At 41.2% G+C, this 18,901-nt stretch overlaps 1 protein-coding gene across 7 annotated transcripts; it reads left to right on the top strand.

Annotated features, from left to right (window-relative positions):
* Positions 1–5,848: 5,848 nt before the first annotated feature.
* On the top strand, positions 5,849–17,977 carry LOC145433316 (peptidase inhibitor 16-like). Of its 7 annotated transcripts, none has more exons than XR_013913078.1 (8): positions 5,849–6,290; positions 6,431–6,650; positions 10,326–10,502; positions 11,764–11,893; positions 16,403–16,498; positions 16,566–16,675; positions 16,759–16,826; positions 16,903–17,977. XR_013913078.1 is itself a non-coding variant. In XM_080310383.1 (7 exons), exons 1-6 carry the CDS (start codon positions 6,217–6,219, stop codon positions 16,637–16,639), a joined length of 771 nt encoding a protein of 256 aa, XP_080166509.1. In that variant the 5' UTR covers positions 5,849–6,216; the 3' UTR covers positions 16,640–16,675; positions 16,759–17,977. The 7 variants fall into 7 exon arrangements, 3 of the variants coding, with proteins under 3 accessions (XP_080166509.1, XP_080166508.1, XP_080166510.1); XR_013913079.1 differs by having other exon boundaries at positions 16,759–16,831; XR_013913076.1 differs by having other exon boundaries at positions 5,854–6,290; positions 16,743–16,826.
* Positions 17,978–18,901: the final 924 nt, after the last annotated feature.

Below are 18,901 nucleotides of genomic sequence, written 5' to 3'. Positions count from 1 at the left end.
ATAAATTTGAGGGCTGACTATAGTAAAACCTCGTTCATCATCAGACAAAGATTAAAAACTGATATACATTTCGCTGTTGTTATTTTTATTGTTTTGCGTTCATGATGTTTAATTTTTAATATATCAGAACGATTTTACACCAAGCCAAGTTCGATGACAGTACGGGTCGATATACGCTTTCCAAGTTTAGACGAAGCACCTCGAAGCTATTGAAACCATTGAAATTTTCTTGACGCAAATTAATGTCGTACCCATCGTTATTTACTGCGGGATATGAATACTAGTACAGTACCGTGATCCAAGATCTATATCAATTTTACTAGCAGGAAACATACATGCGAGAATTGGAGTAACGAAGGGGCTGGGTTTACGTCAGGATGAGAGGTCAATCCGCTTAGAACAGTACGTGGTTTCCAACCCAATCAGTGTGTACGCTTGAGCACACTCTTACCCAACGTTGGCGATATCGCCATCAAGTGGGCGATTTTGAGAACCAAGGGGCGAAAATTTTCAGTGAGTTCAGTCAGTCAAGTGAGATATATTTAAATAACACGGCAAAAAATGCCCATAAAGATGGCTTATTCTGCATATGACGCGAAAGTTGACTACAAAAAGGTCAACTCAACGAAAAGTATACGCGGAAACCGATTTTCCAACCACCTACTCGGAAAAAATGACCTTTTTCTTGGTCAATTCACCAGCGACCCGAGTTTGGGGAATAAATTTGTCGTTCATATGTCCTACATTTCGGATCCGTAACTATGGGGGAGTGGCGAAAATTTGTGTCGGGCTTGATAAGGGGACAATGCGTCTGAAAAGGTTGACAACCACTGGCTTGGAATATGGATATACAAAACAATGCAATCGGCGGATAATATTTTCATTTGCTCAAGACTGTACAATGTGCAATACACAAGACACAATGAGATGAATAGATAGGAAGATGTCAAAACGGGCTGTGTTGTTAATTTAACATTCACCTTGGTCTCTATGGTATATATGTAGTAGTGTGCCCGATATAACAGCGTCGCTGATATTCCTCGTGATCGCTGTCTTCTTTCTTTTTTGACGCTTTCGTTGTATGCGTACTCGCCGGGTCTTTCACTGTCCCTTTCGTGTAATCGCGCCGAAAGAAGACAGCGATCTCTTCCTCATTAGCCCGCGAAGAACCATTTATCTGTTGTCTCGTTAAAATTGACGTAATAACACATGTAAATAAATTATTTAAAATTCAGTCATACGTGGATGACCATGGCGGCTCATCCAATCGTCAACTTCGATGTACGATTATGAAATGCTTTGAAATAATTTTCATTAGTCTGAGTCAAGTGCACCAAACTCCGTTGAGACTGCCAATTGAAAATTGAAAGTCAATAAATGACGTCGATACGGAGCTTTTAAATTCTGGTCGTTCAAATCTATGATAGTTTCACGATGACTGAGCACGGTTAACTTTAAGATACGATTTCATAGAGCAGTGGTGGTGTACAAAGCTTGCGCATCTCATACAGATCATTTGTTTGTTGGCTGCATGGTTTAGTTTTAGGGGCAGATATTTTCGATTTTTAGAAATTTTTGCAGGTAAAAAACTATGAAATATTTCAAAAACGTCGGCCAATTCATAAAAACGAAGTTAATTTACGGATTCATTGGCTTCTAAATGTTTCCCAATTGTCGTGAATTTCTCGGTATCAGAAATTGTATTGACCCGTGATAATAATAATTACCGAAGTTAAATTCTGAACTCGAGCTCGAAAACCGATATGATGTTCTAAACGGAAGATAAGGGCATTGAAAAACAAAGAAATGTGATCGTTTAAATCAGTGGTTCCCAACCTTTTTGTCTTTAATCCCCACTTCAGATTTATTCCGAGCCTTCATTCCCCACCAGGACCGTAACAGCACTTCGTCAGCCCCGCTAAAAAAACGTTGATCTTCGCCCCCCGGAAGCCCCTCAGCCCCGCTGAGCATGTACGCTTTTTTCCCGCTACTTATCAGCTACATTGGGTATTAGTGCGTTGCCTTATTCGGACTAAACGCGTGAAGCGCGAAAAATTTATATAGTTCGTGTTTGAATCGGTAAATATGGTCGGGAATTGCATATATTTTGTTATCAATTTTTAATCCCCTCTCTGCTCACGTAATCAGATTTGCCAGTAGAGCTGAGTGAGGTGTGTTGGAAAAGGTATGACCCCTAATAAGAAATAAACATTTTCAGGCGGACCCATTGGTATATTGACGTCATTACACTTTGCTATATCGTGACCTTCTATGTCTGCTATGTCAAAAGATAGGGAAATCACCCAAACTAAAAGGCACACTCGATATCAAATTGGTATTGCTGTACTGTTAAATAATTTTTCCCTGCGGGATGGCATTTGCTCTGTGGTTTTCAGATCGCCAAGACTGGAACATTCGGCGCCAGCCATTTAGCCGTCTATGGACAATTAAACATATATGTATATTGTATATATATCGAAGTTTTCGGTCACCACAAGGCCATTCCTTCTCGGCTAAGGTCTTCTCGCTGCTGATCGTTCTGGCACACTTCTCGGAGTCGCATGTTACATGGCCTTGGTGCGTCGTGGCGCAGTAAAATGGCCGACGCCGAAGTCTCCATTTCTATAAATTCTACATATTTTCGTGGGGGTAGGGTACCGAATAATCAGATATTCGGCAATATCAAATCGCGCATCCAGCGCGAAAATTTTTTGATAAAGTGGCATAAAATTCCAACAAAATACTTAGATTTATGTTAATTCACGAAATAATTTTGGGCTTCTTCGAGCTCGCCCCCCCCCAATCGGGGGGTTTAGGGTGCGGCAGTTACGGTCCTGCCCCCCACTACCCAGCACTTTTGTCATCACAGAGCAGCTGTCTGCTGGTTTGACTACACAATACACACAACCACACCAGTACGCAAGACAATCGCCTTTATCTGCGACATAAAACGTATTGTGAACCGATACCAATAACGCTCAGAATTTCGCAAGAGCGTTGTTTCGCGTCCAACTAGTCGTGCTGGATGTGTTTGTGACGCCATGATTAGCCATCCAGAGTTTAGAATTAGGTTTTGTGAACAACACGCAATATAATTTTCGATACATACATTCCAGAGCAGTTAACTGGTAACGGTAATTGCGCATGTGTCTCCGTGAATATGTAGACCGTCCTGTACATAATTTTGAACAAAGCGTTTATTCCCCACCAGTGGGGAATTCGCCACCGTTTGGGAACCACTGGTCTATTGTGAATTCGATTGGATTGGAAGCTCTAAATTAAATATAAATATATATTCCATCACTCAAGTCTGAATGATACCCGGATTAAGGATTAGTGCGATTATTTCAGCACAATGAGTCACATTGGTTGCAGATCGTGGCGATTTTCCAGCATCAAGAGCTGTTGCTTCCAGACTTGTGCAAGCTACCAATCTACTCAATTGACGGTCAACTGACTACTGGTTTTATGAGTAGTTCTAGTTCTAGTTCTAGTACTAGTTCTAGTTGCGTAGTTTGATAAGTATGTATAGTTCTAGTCATAGGACTAGTTGAGCTTTAAAAAATAGTTTCTGAACAACTAGAAAACACGTGTCGTCATTTGGCGTTAATCGCGATACCGGTGTTCTGTCGTGTGATGTTCTTGCCGCCATTCCTAGCTCAGAATCACCAGTATACTGTAGCGTAAAAAAGGGTCGGTTTGGGGGATCAAAACATCTCTCATTTTACACTCGAAACACGATTCGAGCCGAAAGTGGACCCGATTCGGATAAAAAAAACTACTTGCTTCGGAATTGAATCTAGTTATTTGTGTCGCTAGTTCTAGTTCTAGTTCCAGTAGTTCGTACAACTCTGGTTGTTTTGCCTCTTCAGCCTGAGATACTTTTAAATTTCCCAATCATGCGGAATGTTGGATCTAGTCTGCAAATGAGAATACTGTTTCTATTTGTTCCAAAGCTATCAATACTCAATTTATATATGCGTCCTCCATATTTTCGTGGCCCAAATTCCGACCACTCTTTAGCGCCTTCTGTCGGGTTTTAAAATGAGCTATAGGTAAGGGCGGAAAGGATGTAGAGACGTAGTATATTTTTGTCCTTGATGTTTTTGCGGCGTATACACCGACTCATGATATTCATACACACGATCTGTGCATATGCATACCATGAGTGCATGATGTAGGCTACATATGCCGCTGGACGAAGCCGGTGCAGATATAGCTTTGTAAGACTTTCTAAATCTCGCACCATCCCTCCATGCTATCCCAGTTACGCATAAGCGCCAAGCGCGGAAGTCATGGATAACGCTGTTATTAATCAGGTTGGGGATCGAGCCCACGACCTACCGATCAAGAAGCCGGACGCTTCATCACTACGCTATCTTGTCGGTATGAATTCTGTCAATAATATTGGTTCTTGCTTATATCACTATAAAATTTTTATACTCTCTCCCTGCCCACGTGATCAAAAATAGCGGTAGAGATGGGGGAGATAATGACTTTGAAAATGCAGGGAACGTAATTGTACATCGCTAAGTCATGTTCATGACATACGGATAAGACTATATTTATGGGCAGAAATGCCGGTCCGCACGAACAGGTTGCACATCCACTGGTTTCCAAACTTTTATGGTCGGGACTCCATTTCCAATTTGAAAATTTTCCGTGGCCCACCTCAAAATTTGCTAAACTGATTACAAAAAAAAAATGATCATCACCTTTGCCCAGACTTACTCACGCGGCCTGTGTTAGAAGCTGATTAAGTTCAACATCTTCGCGATCTCCAGAAAATGGCAAACGACCCCAAGTTTGAGAACCACAATCTTTGACTAAATCATCCAAACGGCCTTACCGACACTAAAGGAATATACGGTTCTCTTAAAATTGCGATTACAATTTGTCTTATTACAGTAGATGATAGTTATTTTAATTCATATTTTATTGTAGTTTTTGCGAGGACATGGGTGACACTAAATCGCGTGCAGTGCGAAGAAACATTTCAAGTAGCATAAATCGTCCCCAAAATAAGATATTGTTTACGTTGATTTACGAAAAAAATTTCACCTCCCTTCAAGCCTTCAAAATTCCGGACATTTAGGCTTATTTCAGCATTTCCTCCCGGACGCAGTTTAAACAGTGAAATTCCGGACATGTCCGGGAAGTTTCGGACGAATGGAAACCCTAGCCTAATGCAATATATTAGATATATTACAGTTTTTGGACAGAACCTCCGAAGGGGATGCCGAGGTTTTAGTGCGTTGTCGCCGACATGATTAGGTTCCGATGTTCGGCCGGCGATTATACTCTTCTGCTGTTCTGCCTGATCCGACTGTATTCCCAGAGGTGGTTAGTAACGAAATCCTTCTAGTTCTCGAAGTAGCCTACTTCAAGTAGATTTGGCCTACTCGCACTACTTCCACAGTAGTTATGATTTTAGACCACTTCTATCTCTACATGACAGTTTTCAGTTTTTTTAGGCAAACGTAAGCGTACAATACTCACTTTTTTACGTACTTGTAAATCGCTACTTCTACTTCCTCTGTAGAATAAATGTATAATAAACCGACTATATAGGACCACCTCTGGTATTCCAACAGTATCTGGAACTATATGCACATGCAATTTGGAAGTTCGCCGGCGTGTATTCAATTCGTGCGTGAATATGTGCTTGCAGTGTTTGCAGTCTGACTTACCAGCATCATCATCGTGTTATGATTTCGCTGACTAAATCATCGACTCGGTGACGATGAAAGTAGCCAGCGGTTTGCTCACGCCTATAGGCGGTAGTACGTGTGACAGTAGCATTCAAGTCAGCGTTTGCGATTTGTTTGATAAGAACTTCAGTGGTTCCTGTAACCAATGATATAGCTCTCAATTTGGAATCGCACAGTTGAACTCGATCCGCTTCCAAACATTAGAATTTCTCGCCAACCAAAAGTGTAATCGAGTTCATATTAATGATGACAGTGGAGCATGACATTGAATACCTTGACTTCGGACGATTAGCAGTGGAATATATGTTCATTTTGTTATTATGTAGAGACAGTAATATTTCATAGTTTATTAGACCGAGGCTTGGCTTACTCCATATATGTGACGCATACTGACTTGCGGAAGTGGCTCAATATATCTATCAGCAGTAGCCTAGGCTACGTGAGAAATTTGGGATAAAGCATATACTGGCGGTGTACAAATTACCGCAGGGATTTATCGCGTTAGATGTGGAACTACGTCCTGTATGCACTTCTGGTGGGAGCTGTATCAACAACTGCTTACGAAAATCATCTAAAGGAGTGAGTATTTATACAGCTGTAGGCTAGCGGAAGCGTATTTCACTGAGCTTATAGCCTACATACCGTTTTTGCAAGTGAACTATCAATATGATCATGATCATGCCAGACTATGGTTTCAAATATACTATTCCTGACTCCAGCATTACACACAGGACTCACTACCACAACATCACCAAGAGAGCGGTGACGAGAGCACACGATTTAACCGCTTCCCAGAAAAAGAAGATATTGGATAAGCATAATGAGTTGAGACGAGAAGTGAAACCGGTGGCACGCAACATGCTGAAGATGAAATGGAACGACGAGCTTGAAAAGTTAGCCACTGAGTATTCAAGGATGTGTTTGTTCACACATAATAAGGTAACATCACGAATTACATCATATAGCTTTGCGTGTGCGTAGCCTCATAGACTGCATGTGCTTCCATGTGTCAGCATAATACCATAAATTGCTTTGCTTCCTGCGTACCACGTGACAGTGCAGCATCATATTCCAAACTGCTTTGCCAAGACACGGCATCGTAATCGAAGTCACGTCTGGAGAATTATTCACATTTAGTGGCGTTTTATCGCCTATTAAGATCATGTGCACTTGTGCAGTCACTGCAGTGTGCACCTACCGCAAGTGTTTTGTAATTTGTGGTTTTTCGGACGACTTTTACCCTCGTGTTTCTTCATCATCGGGTATTGTGAATAACAAAACTTGGTCTTTAAAGTCATAAAGATGGTCCTCGTGTTCGTTGGTAAACCTATCTATCTCAACCTATCATGTACGCCAGGACTCTCGTACGGTAGAGAAGTAATAGTCCAATTATTAAAATGATACCATAGAATTATGCAGTGATGAATAATCCTACTCTTCGCTCACACTCACTCACGCCGAACGAGATAATATGATAGTGATGACTCATCACTGATGAGTCCGGCTTCTTGATCGGTATGTCGTGGGCTCGATCCCCGGCCGGGTCAGACCAAAGACTTGAAAACTGGTATCCGCGGCTATCCTGCTAGTCGGTCAGCAATCACGGATAGCATGGAGGAGAAAAAAACGGGGGTGCTGACTAGATGACCTTGCTATAAAGGCCGTATCGCATCTCCGTTGTCAAAGCATCTCGATGGTGCAGACGAAAAAAAAAATCCCATGTCTCTCTCTCTCTCTCACTATCACGTGAACCACAAACCATATACAAATGAGCAGGGCCGTAACAGTACTTCGCCAGCCCCCCCCGAAAAAACGCAGATCATGCCCCCCACCCCACAGGATGATAAACCAAAACTTCTGGGGGGCTTTGCCCACCCAAACTCTCCTTTGCGGCATACATTGTCACAACTATAATATCCTTGTTATAGGTGGTTTAGGAACTTGTGTTGTCTCGTCGAGCGAGGCGTTAAAGATATGGTTCAATTCGGTCAATGAAATTGTAATTGCATATATTACAGTCAAATTTTTAATTGCTGCCCGCAATTAATACTTATACATCTGCGGACGGGCCCGTTGTTACCAAATAATTTGTTGTATGTTGTTATTTCGTGACCTTCCGTCTGCTATATACTCAAAAGATTTTCGAATCGCTCTAACGTACCAGACCAAAAGAAATTCTTCCGTGTGACGCAACACGACACAAAGTGGCATTTCTTTAAGGGGTGCATACTTTTTATCTACGGATGGCATTTGTAATGTGGGGCTCAGGTTAGCAGGACTACAATATTAGGCGCCATCCAGTTACGCGCCTACAATGGACAGGGGAAAATTCGACATACATGACATATATCGCAGTGGTCGGGAACCTGTTTCGATCAAAGAGCCATATTGGCCCAATATTTTCAATTGTAACTCCCAACGAGCCATACATGTCAATCAACTGTTACGCACGATGTAACATCCGTCACGTATTGGTAGCACTATATGGGATTCGTGGTGTGTGCCATATTTTTCTTCCCATATGGGTGGGTGGAGCCAAACATATGGTCACTGATACGTCAGTGACGTGGACACGTGGGGTTAGGGGAGGAAAATGAGTCAGTGCCTCAGATGTCGTCAGGGATGAGTGAAGACTTTGTGAACCATTCAATGGTTATTGGTATCTTCTATCGATGTTTATGAATGACTTGATTTTGAAAATTTTTGTTCCGAAAATCACGGAATTTATATATTTATTGTTCGTAAATACAGCACGAAAGGAGAGGTAAGGCTCAGATAAGTCACGGACGGGCCAAGCCTCACCTGGGTGTGACAGCGCAACTCATCGTAAATAGCTTAGAATTTATGATCACTGATATTATTTAAATGAAATTGTCGCATTGATTCTGAATATCCAAGTATTGATCGACTTCTAAAATAATCGGCGGAACTTAATGTTACGTTACTCACCTACATTTTTACGGCAGTGCTAGAAAGTAGAAAGCTACTAACCAATCAAGAAAATGGATAGCTATGGCGTTGTTTTTAATTTGAATTTATAATTGTGAATGTCACTTCCTATGCATTTTGTTTCTCGGCGTAGATAAGGAAGACTATGTGTATTAGAAAACTGCATTGTCCTACAAGTGTCGCGATGTCTGCTATTCTCTTTCGTCAATCAAGGTATCGTGCAGTGCAAGATTCCCAGGCGCGCGATGGTGGTTAGATCGAAATCGCGAGTGGTGTTAGTCGCCGGTGCGTCAGCAACTTAAATTTCGGGATTTTGAAAAGAGGGTGGTACGAGCGCCCAACCATGGATACCCCACTGTCTTGACCTTTAAATACATGTATATGCTTCCACGAGAAGAATTATTCTCGCTGTCATGAAAGTTTACCAACGAGTTGCTGGAATATTGATAAATTAAGTACAAAATTGAAAATTTCTCAAAGAGCCATGTCTTATGTGGTGATTGTTGTGATTGTATAAGTGCTGATTACTGTAATTAGTTTACTTCGCTCTGTTCATTCCTTTCGTACCTCAGTTGCTTATACCTGTGTTGTCGAGTGCATGCCTTAGTTCCGTGAAGTTGATTGTAGCCGAATTTCAGTTAATAAAAACCTAGAAAGCTGTCAAGCAGTTTCGTCTTCGTCTACCTAACGCTTTCCTCGAAAGGTCACTACATCTTATACCCAAAAGAGCCATATATGACTCGCGAGCCATAGGTCCCCGACCACTGATATATCGGTTTCGGCCAACATGGGTTGGTCCTTTCGGGTCAAGGTTTCCTTGCCGCCGAGCTTTTTGGCAGCACACTTCATAGAGTCGCATGTCAGTCGAAACGTCATTATCAATATCCTGATGTATCGTGACGCGGTTATGGCCGACGCCGAAATGCCTATCTCCATAAATTATGCGCTTTTTATTGAGGAGTACCCATATTAATATCAAGACAACTCACGACAACAATTCACACGAAAATTTTTAAAAAGTTTTATTTTAATTTATTTATAAATATCCAAAAATATCCTGCAAATAAGCATACCTTAACATAACATAACATAACATAACATGGTTGGGTTATATTTTTGATCTGAACAAGTCACACACAATGTACAATGCGATAAGACACAATGCGATGCCATGAACAGATAGGAGGATGTCGAACGACACGCATCAGTAGCGATCCTTTACTCTAACATCCACCTCGGCCTAGAGTGCCCGATGTCACAGTTCTTTTTCGATGTTGATCTCTTTCAAGCCGCGGCCCTTTCTGCTAGTTCTCTTCCATTCATTGTGAGTGCTTTCTTTCGTCGGGTCTTTTTCTGGGCTGTTTTGTCGCCGTAAGAACGGCAAGAGGAGCCCAGATAAACCTCCGACGGGAATCGAACGCGGTTCGCCTTGGTAACGGATGGTTTGATATCAGTTTAGGTGGCGAAATTCGTCAATGTTAATTATAGGTTATGAATAAATACGAGAATATGGATTTCGGAGAACTGCTGGAACCCTTTATAATTTATACGAATTCTCATTAGCTGTTGAGGCCCTGAGGCCTCCACGAAAGTAGAAAAGTGGCACCCCGTTTTGAGTTGCCGACCCCTGTTCTAAGTATACGCATCATTGAGCGTTTCATACAGAAGCGAAAAGTGGAGGGTATGGGATATATTGGCGAGAATATATTCATTTCTGCTCAACAAGACATCACGGATGAATTTGGAGCGAGCGCGGTTGTTAGTTGGGATGCGGAGAAACAGTATTATGACTATTACACCCGGAGATGTCAAGCAAATGAAGTATGCGGGCATTATACGCAGGTTGGAAAATTAATTGATAACTATCCGCCATATGGATGGTCTTGTAATATGATATGACCCATTACAATATATAGTTTTACCCAGTGCCCACACCACATCTTCCGAGTCCGCTTGTGAGTGAATATTAGCTCTATGATATTTCTGATAATATTTTATCCCAAACAATTTCATCAATATCACGAAATCATAGATATAACACATTTCCTGATATTATGTCAAATCATGGTTCGCGCGGCGGTGTCATGAACCTCTTCATATATGCCAGGGGTGCGCAATTATTTTTCCCGGCGGGGCCAAATATGAAGCAGAATATATGCGTATAAGGCAGGCCGCGACTAAAGTTTCGACTACGTTCGGCGCTGTCCAGTTTTATTTCTAAATTAAAATCAGTGAATTACAATGCTAACACGTGTTGTTAAGTGGGTCCGTTAATGCTGTAGGCTGCGTCCCGAGCACGGTGTGGCTTGGTAAAACAACTTTGCTGTTTTGCTAGCTTCGCTAGTAGGTTCGCATAAGCCAAGTGTATATATTCCCTGCATGATTTCTCTCATAATACTGACTCGGTGCTGCTCGGTGCTCACTATGAAGTTAAAAGACCGGTTCACGCAGTGAACAGATATTTGGTGCTCCAAATCTTGTTGACATATGTAGGCATTCAGTCACATCTTTCATTGCTTGACACAGCATCGCTTGTGAGTGTGGATGGCCGCTAATCACGTGCTCTGATTGCAATATTTTTCGAATTAGGATTTGGAAAGGTAAGGCGTAACAGTGTAAAGCACAGACCCGGCAACAGACACTAATTGAATTTGATTATTGAAACAGTGACTTGTAACCTAAAATGTTTCGGCATAATTAGCTATATTGGCATTAATTTGAGCCTGGATTACTCACACGACTTATGGAGGTTGAGTAATCACGGTACATGAATAAAGTAGACTTCAAAGTAAATGCATTTTCCGATCAGTTTATACCGTAGTTTTTGTCCACGCATTAACAAACATTATTAAATAGATTCTATAGTCTAAATTCCAAGGAACTTTTCGCGGGCCGCACAATGCCCAGATCTGTCATATGCCTAGCACTTGCACTGCTCAATGTCGCCATACAGCCCCAAGTCAGAGTATAGATAGGCCTAACTAACTCGTGTGGGTGAGTTTGGTCAAAGTGAAATCTTCCTGTTTGATACTACAGTGAGTAGTGACTCCCTAACACGAGTTCCAGGTAGACCAATTACGTCATCTCGTGTAACTTCGTCTAGGTCGCATGGGCGAAGAGTGAACTAATTGGATGTGGTATGACTACTTGTGACAAGGTGAATGGAGGCACAAAGAAATGGAGCCATGCAACATTAGTCGTGTGTAATTATTCACCCGGCGGGAATGTACAAGGTACATTAACACGTTTACTATCAGTAATATGGTATCATGAGGGAGATATCTGGCAGGAAGTGATGCATTTTGCCGATTGATAATTTGATGGAGTGAAATGAGTGGGCGAGACCCCGCAACGCGAGGAAAATGATTCATAAGTCATATTGAATTTTCGGCCTTCAAACACCGACTCATTGTTTGGCGCATTTTCCTCCGAATGTCTCCTATACCTGGTTCGTGTTACTTTACTAGTTACTGGAACTGGACAGAACGATTCAGGTACTGGAATTCGAGTCGTGAAATGACTCGAGTCTCGAGATAGTGAGAATCGATTTTTTTTAGTGGAATATATATGCCTTCGCATTTTTCTCGACGAAAAATATAGTTTCAATACTGGATTTCCCCGATGGAGTCACGAAACCTCGATTAGCCGTAATTCATTATCAAAATCGTGTTGCACGAAGCTATATGCTGAAATTCGTGAAACAACATTTATGTGAATGAGTGATAGGGGATGGTGTGAAGTGTGAACCTCTGAAAGGTTCAGGTTCTGTGTGAACGCGAACTCGAACCTCATGACGTCACGTGGCGTCATATTGCAATTTCCAGCCCTACATTTCATTAATGTACGATACCTAGCGACGACTCGGGCCACATAATGCCACAGTGCTGAAGTACGCATCGACGTTTTAAACGTCGCCAAATGTATCAACTGAGGCAATCAAATGATATAAGGACGTAGTTTATTTTTGTCCTTGATGTTTTTGCGGCATATACACCGACTCACGATATACATATACACGATCTGGGCAAGTGTGCATATGCATACCATGAGTGCATGTTGTGCATATGCCGCTGGACAAGGAATCCCATAAAATCAATATCTTCCGTCGCTTTGCGCCATCAATTTCGACGGGGACTTGCAAGGGAATATAAGCTTACGCCTTAACGGTCCAGGCCAGACCGAACAATGTATTCGGCGTCTGAGTATTGCAACGTTGATATTGAGCAGAGTGTAAAACGGCTTTCTGTACTTGCTAGCGATATTACCCCTTTAACAAGTTATACAGCCGCAGCCAACACTCCAATCGCACGGATTTGGTTTTTTATGATACAATAAACATGAAGTCAAGATTAACCTCGTACGCCTGCTAGATTTTTTTACATCAGACAATAATATCAATTTCACTGATTGTTTAAATATGTATCATTCGCTGACTACCTACTTGTAGCGTATTTCGTTCTTCATGTTGTGTGATTGCGGGTCAAGCTCACAGCAGAGAGTCACTAAATATTCACAAACGGAAAGCTGGATATTTCGAGCAAACTTTTGTATCAAAGCAAGTAAAATGTTTTAGATTGTCAAGGTGCATGCTCGTTTAGTGTTGATTTTTTATGTTGCCAGCGCCATGCATAGAGTTCAACCAATATTGTTATAATGAAGTGAAAATTGTAATATATGAAATAGGTTCACAGTGAAGAACCTACCAAGGTTCGTTTGTGAACGTGAACCTCTAAATTTCCGAGGTTCGCACACAGAACCCGAACGTGAACCTCACGTTCATACCATCCCTATGAGAGATCGATAGACGATAAGCGCCTACCAAGCAGGCGGATCCGATTCGATTCCCGTCGGAGGTTCATTTGGGCTCCTCTTCCCCCGCTGTCGCCGTTCTTACGGCGACAAAAAAGCATAAAAAAAGACCCGAAAAAAGAAAGCACTCACAAGGAATGGAAAGAGCTAGTAGAAAGGGCCGCGGCTTCAAAAAGATCAACATCGAAAAGGAACTGTGACATCGGGCACTGTAGGCCGAGGTGGATGTTTGAGTAAAGGATCGCTACTGATGCGTGTCGTTCGACATCCTCCTATCTGTTCGTTACATTGCATTGTGTCTTATCGCATTGTACATTTTATGTGTAGCTTGTTCAGGTGAAAATTATAACCCAATGTATTGTATTGTATTGTATTGTATCGACCCTGTCAACTGACAATGGTCACAAAGCACTATACCAGCGGTTCTCCACCTTTTTGTCTTCGCGGACCCCTTTCGGACCGTCACGGACCTCGCGCACCTCCATGAAGTTTTAGTTCAAATTTAGCTGAAATATCTTGCAATCGTCGTATGTCTTGTGCAAATGAAAGCTGTAGGCTTAGGGATAAACAGCAAAAAATGACCTCTCTTGAAAATAAGATCATGCTATTTCATGTCAAAATTGGGTAAGCGAATTCTGCAACTGCATTTCCTGAAATGCGTGGCCGTGTCTTGAAAATCCGCGCCTTCGATTTGATATGAACGAGTGCCGAAAATCCATTTCCACAAATATAGGCGGTGGCGAATGTAATAATAACGCGTAAATATGGCACCAAAATTGACAAAAATTTCTTTAATGAACATATAGCGTCAAGCCTGGTCATTTCTATCTGGACGCTTATCTTGAAGTTGTTATGGAAAAATGGTTGAGTATATCACAGGAGAAAATGGAATTTTGTAAACATTTTGAAGTCACCGTGATTGACCTTACTCATCAAACTTTTTTTCTACAATCCCAACAAAACATCTCTAAACAGCAAAATGTTTGTATCAGTAGGCTATTGGCAATTTAGCAATTAAAATAAGTCTGCACAGTAGGATATTTCATCTCCGATGGCCATTCTATTGATGTGAGCTCTGGAGTTTTACTATTAATGAAGCGAAACTGCCTCGTGCTTTTCCGAATTAAAAAAAAATACAAATTAGGTTATCAACTATTTTGAGGCTTAGCGGACCTCCTGAAAATGCTTCGCGGACCCCCGGTTGAGAACCACTGCACTATACGATATCGTCATTATGACCCAGCAATGCAAAATTATTTTGAATGACGCGTAACTGGGGTCAATATTTTGTGGTCGCAAAAAGATACGTATTGAGCCTGCTATTATTACTGTCATGACGCCATGATAGGAGGTAATCGAATACTCACTGTATTTGGAATCATGTCGTCCAGATACTCGATTTTGTCCATCCGTACTAGTGACGATGAGTTATAAATAAGGGCTGGGCAAAATCGATTACCTGAGTGATTCGATTCTGAATCACGTAATATGCTTCGAGTCGAGTCGAGTAATCGAGTATCACTCATTATGACGTCATAACAGAATGATATACGTCAAAGTTGAAATATGTTCCGTTTATGCCACCGCAAAGAATATAATGCATGTTAGCCAGCACTTTTTCGATCATCCCAATTTCATTCTATACTTGTGACAATGTTGTGGGATAATAATGACTTCAGAAATGTGCTACGTCCAGTAACCTTCGCAGCTTTGTACTATATGTTTTGTATGCAACCATATACCGCCAATCAAGGTTTCAAGGCTTCAACAGTGAAAAATAGTACCGAAACTACAATTCTCGTTGATAAATTAATTTTCAGTGGTGAGGAGCTTATAATCTTAGTACCCGGAAAAATCGTCTTTTACTGCTCGACTCGAATCATTAGAATTAATACTCGATTCAGATTCGAGTACTCGAATCATTGTGCCCAGCCCTAGTTATAATTAGGGCTGGGCACAATGATTCGAGTACTCGAGTATCGCTGACGCCTTACCAATTACATTTCATTTGCCTTACTCAGCTCTGAGTAGCCTATTCGTTTGATTACATTTCATTGACTGTCCTGTAGCCTATTCGCTGTTAATCGCTCAAACTTATGGTTGTTAATAGTCACTTGAAACATTTTTCTGTGTTTGTAGTTTTCAGTACTCATGATTAGGAATAGTTCGAATACGTTCGAATTTTTGTCAATTAAAGGGTATTCTACGTATCATGAATGAAACATGAATACCTTGAGATTGTTGCTAATAAAGTCGCTACGGTTGTCAAAGAACACCTTTCTACCGAATCAATTACATGTTTAACAGTAATTGTAATTGTAATAATTACATGTTTAAAAGTAATTCTAATTGTAATTGTAATTTGATATTTTTAGCATTGAGTAATTGTAATTGTAATTAAACTGAATTAATGTAATTGATCCAAGTCTGGTGTACAGTATAAATTATGTTACCTGCTTCATGCACTTGTAGACGTTCAAAATCATTCAACCCCAAAGTTTGCGAAGGAATACATATTATTACAACTACCTCGAACCATCTCGAAATTTGTCGCAACTTTTAGCGATATATAGAACGGTCGATGGTAACAAAACTTTCCGATCAGAGGTGCAAGTCCGCCTCGTATTGGGGTATACCAAGGTATGTCCGCCGGGATAATTACAGCACACATAGCCCCACGCCGCAATGATATTATCACTGTCGCGTATAGTGTTGATTATATCGCAAACGATCATCGCAATAATTTATGTTATACCATAATAAGAATAAAGATTAGAAAAGCACTGTTGGCATGACTCAATGAACGCAGTACATGCGTAAAGGTGTTTCAGATTAAAATTGCATGCCTGCTTGTCTAAGTCATAGGTTGCTGAAAGTAGAATGCGATGAATTTCGTATTTCGTTGATACAAATCTCTACGTATTTACATCCAGGGCAAAGCATATATGAATCTGGTGGCCCATCGAGCGCGTGCCCAGAAGGCTACTGGGATGACGATTGGCTTTGTTCGAATTCATCAATGAAACTGGGTAATTCGATCATACCTAACGGATCTCACTGTTGATTTACTTACGGAACTTTATTGCATTTAACCAGGAGGGACTCGGGGAGTTTTTCAACTGATGATTCAAATCTTATTTTCATTTTTCTGTTACCGAATATTCGCATGATATTTTCCTATTGCGGATTCTGAGGCAGCCGTACGGGTAGGAAAATTTAGATTGGACTATAGCAGGCATGCATTTGTGCTCACATCTTTCTTCGACATAACAGCAATCCAGTCTTCTAGGCAAATCTCAGATATTTTGAAGATGGAACTTACAACCCACAACAACGCTGTGATATGATACTTGATACGTAACGTATTCTGCACAGTCTGACGTTTTTTTAATGATTTCATCATCTGGTCTAAATGCAGGCTACTATGTTTTAGATTTAGAGAATATTATTCAACGAAGTGTACCGACTGGAAGTGTATGTTAACGTGCTGTATTTCGGATCATACGTGACTTTGGTTGAAGACGGGATATCCTTGTCCAGTTTTTGACTAAATACAGGCATAACTGAAAACAATATTTGATGCCAAATATGGAATCGGAACGTTTGAGCGGGTCTTTCGGGAGTCGAGATGGAAAAATGACACCACAGAATTTCCTGTAAAGATATTTCCAAATTATCCGTTTTCTCGTCCGATATTATCGATATTTTGATTTGTAAAATGTGTCCTCTTTTCCGGATCTAAAAATATGGTAAACCTATAATATTGTGATTTGTGAACTTTATTTAATGCTTCCTTTTTGATATTAGATTAGGCGTTACTGATTGGTATAGCCTCCGTTATCCTGCTAACGTCGGTAAATTCCACTGTCGGAATTTAACGAAGTTTGTTTAAAAGTACATTTCACATATCACATGTCCGAAACGAGATGCAGGCTACTTTTAAAGAGTTTCGTACAACACTTGCACCATCGTGACGTGCGCCTAAAGTAGACCATCAACTCTCTATATTACGACACATCGCTGCCCGCGAGGTCATCTTTTGCTTGCGGCCCGCGATCTGATTTGAGATTTCGGAAGGATGCCGAGGAGAAGCATTTTGAAATGCTGAGCTTGATTTCAATTTCAAAATATTGTTGTTGTTGCTTCAAAATAAGCTTTCGCGTGTGTACAACATCACCATTAACTATATATTCTATTCCATCGAGGGAGAATCAGCTGATATGACTGGGCGGTTGGGCACATTGCCTTGACGTGAATGTCAAGTTTGAGACGCTTAGAAAACGGCTAAGGGCTATACCCCACAAGATCAAGCTTTAGGAGGAGATAGTCCTCCAGCTCGTACCGTGTCTCGCTAGCCCCAATTATCGATTCCTTAGTCGCTAAAAAGAGTTGTCAGGTATCGTGCGCAGCTCTTAGTCAAAAAAAGTTGATAATCATGATATTTTCAGTTTTGTTTATTCTTGTTGGTAATTCTTTAATAAAATATTGCTACTTTTGTGGTAACTATATGACATATAGTATGACCAGCCCATCGCCCATCTCAGAGAGCACGGCGTTGCACTAACGCAAAGTTTTAAAAACATGGCGGCACAGTGCACAACTGCGTGGCCTATTTTGTCTCGATATTGCATTCCTGCGACCCGCGGCCTTCACGAAATTTGAAAAGTGGCCCGAGACCCGCTTTGAGTTGATGATCCCTGATGTAGAGCAATAAATGTCGTCACGCGCCCCGTGTACAAATCCCGCCACACGAGTGAAATAGGGTGTGGCGCGTGAAATGAAGCAGGAAAATAACCCTAAAAAGTGAATTGATGCGTGGAATCGTAGCCGTGGTAGTCCATGCTGTAATGATGCATGTATATGTATGTGCTAAAGGTCATGTCGACCGATATCGTATAGCTACTGATGGGGGGGGACTGTACGTACGTGTATGTATCTTGTAGGCTATACATGCAGTTTTCAGCAAGGGAGGAAACTATTCATCACACCCGTTCGCGAGTTAGGTGTGACAGTGAATGTTTCGATCGGGTGATAAACGTATCGTGCCATTGATGAACTGGCCAAATGCGAAATGGAACTAAAATACTGTATACATTTGGCAATTCGAAGCCACACGCCCGCGCAAGTCTGAGACGCCGGAATTATTACTCGTACTCTACATTTGAACACATGCCGAATGCACCAGAGCACTAGATAGACTAGACTCAAAGGTGTCGAGGCTAAGTTCCAACGTAGTGAACAATAGAACCCATAAGGCAGTCCTTGTGCTATAAGACAGCTGCTATTGACGATAACGCACGTCACGCTAAGTTAGTATAGCCTACTAAATCTAAATGATACACGAATGATGATGCTGATGAATGTGATGATCACGGGATTATAGCCGTAATATGGAGGATGAATCCTGTGTAATAATAGGATCATGGTAGCCG

This window comes from Botryllus schlosseri, chromosome 2 (assembly GCF_051294905.1).
Source record: "Botryllus schlosseri isolate E-star chromosome 2, Bs_hap1, whole genome shotgun sequence".
Lineage (NCBI taxonomy): Eukaryota > Metazoa > Chordata > Ascidiacea > Stolidobranchia > Styelidae > Botryllus > Botryllus schlosseri.
Note: the sequence above shows the minus strand (reverse complement) of the source record. Positions and strands in the feature narration are given on the sequence as shown.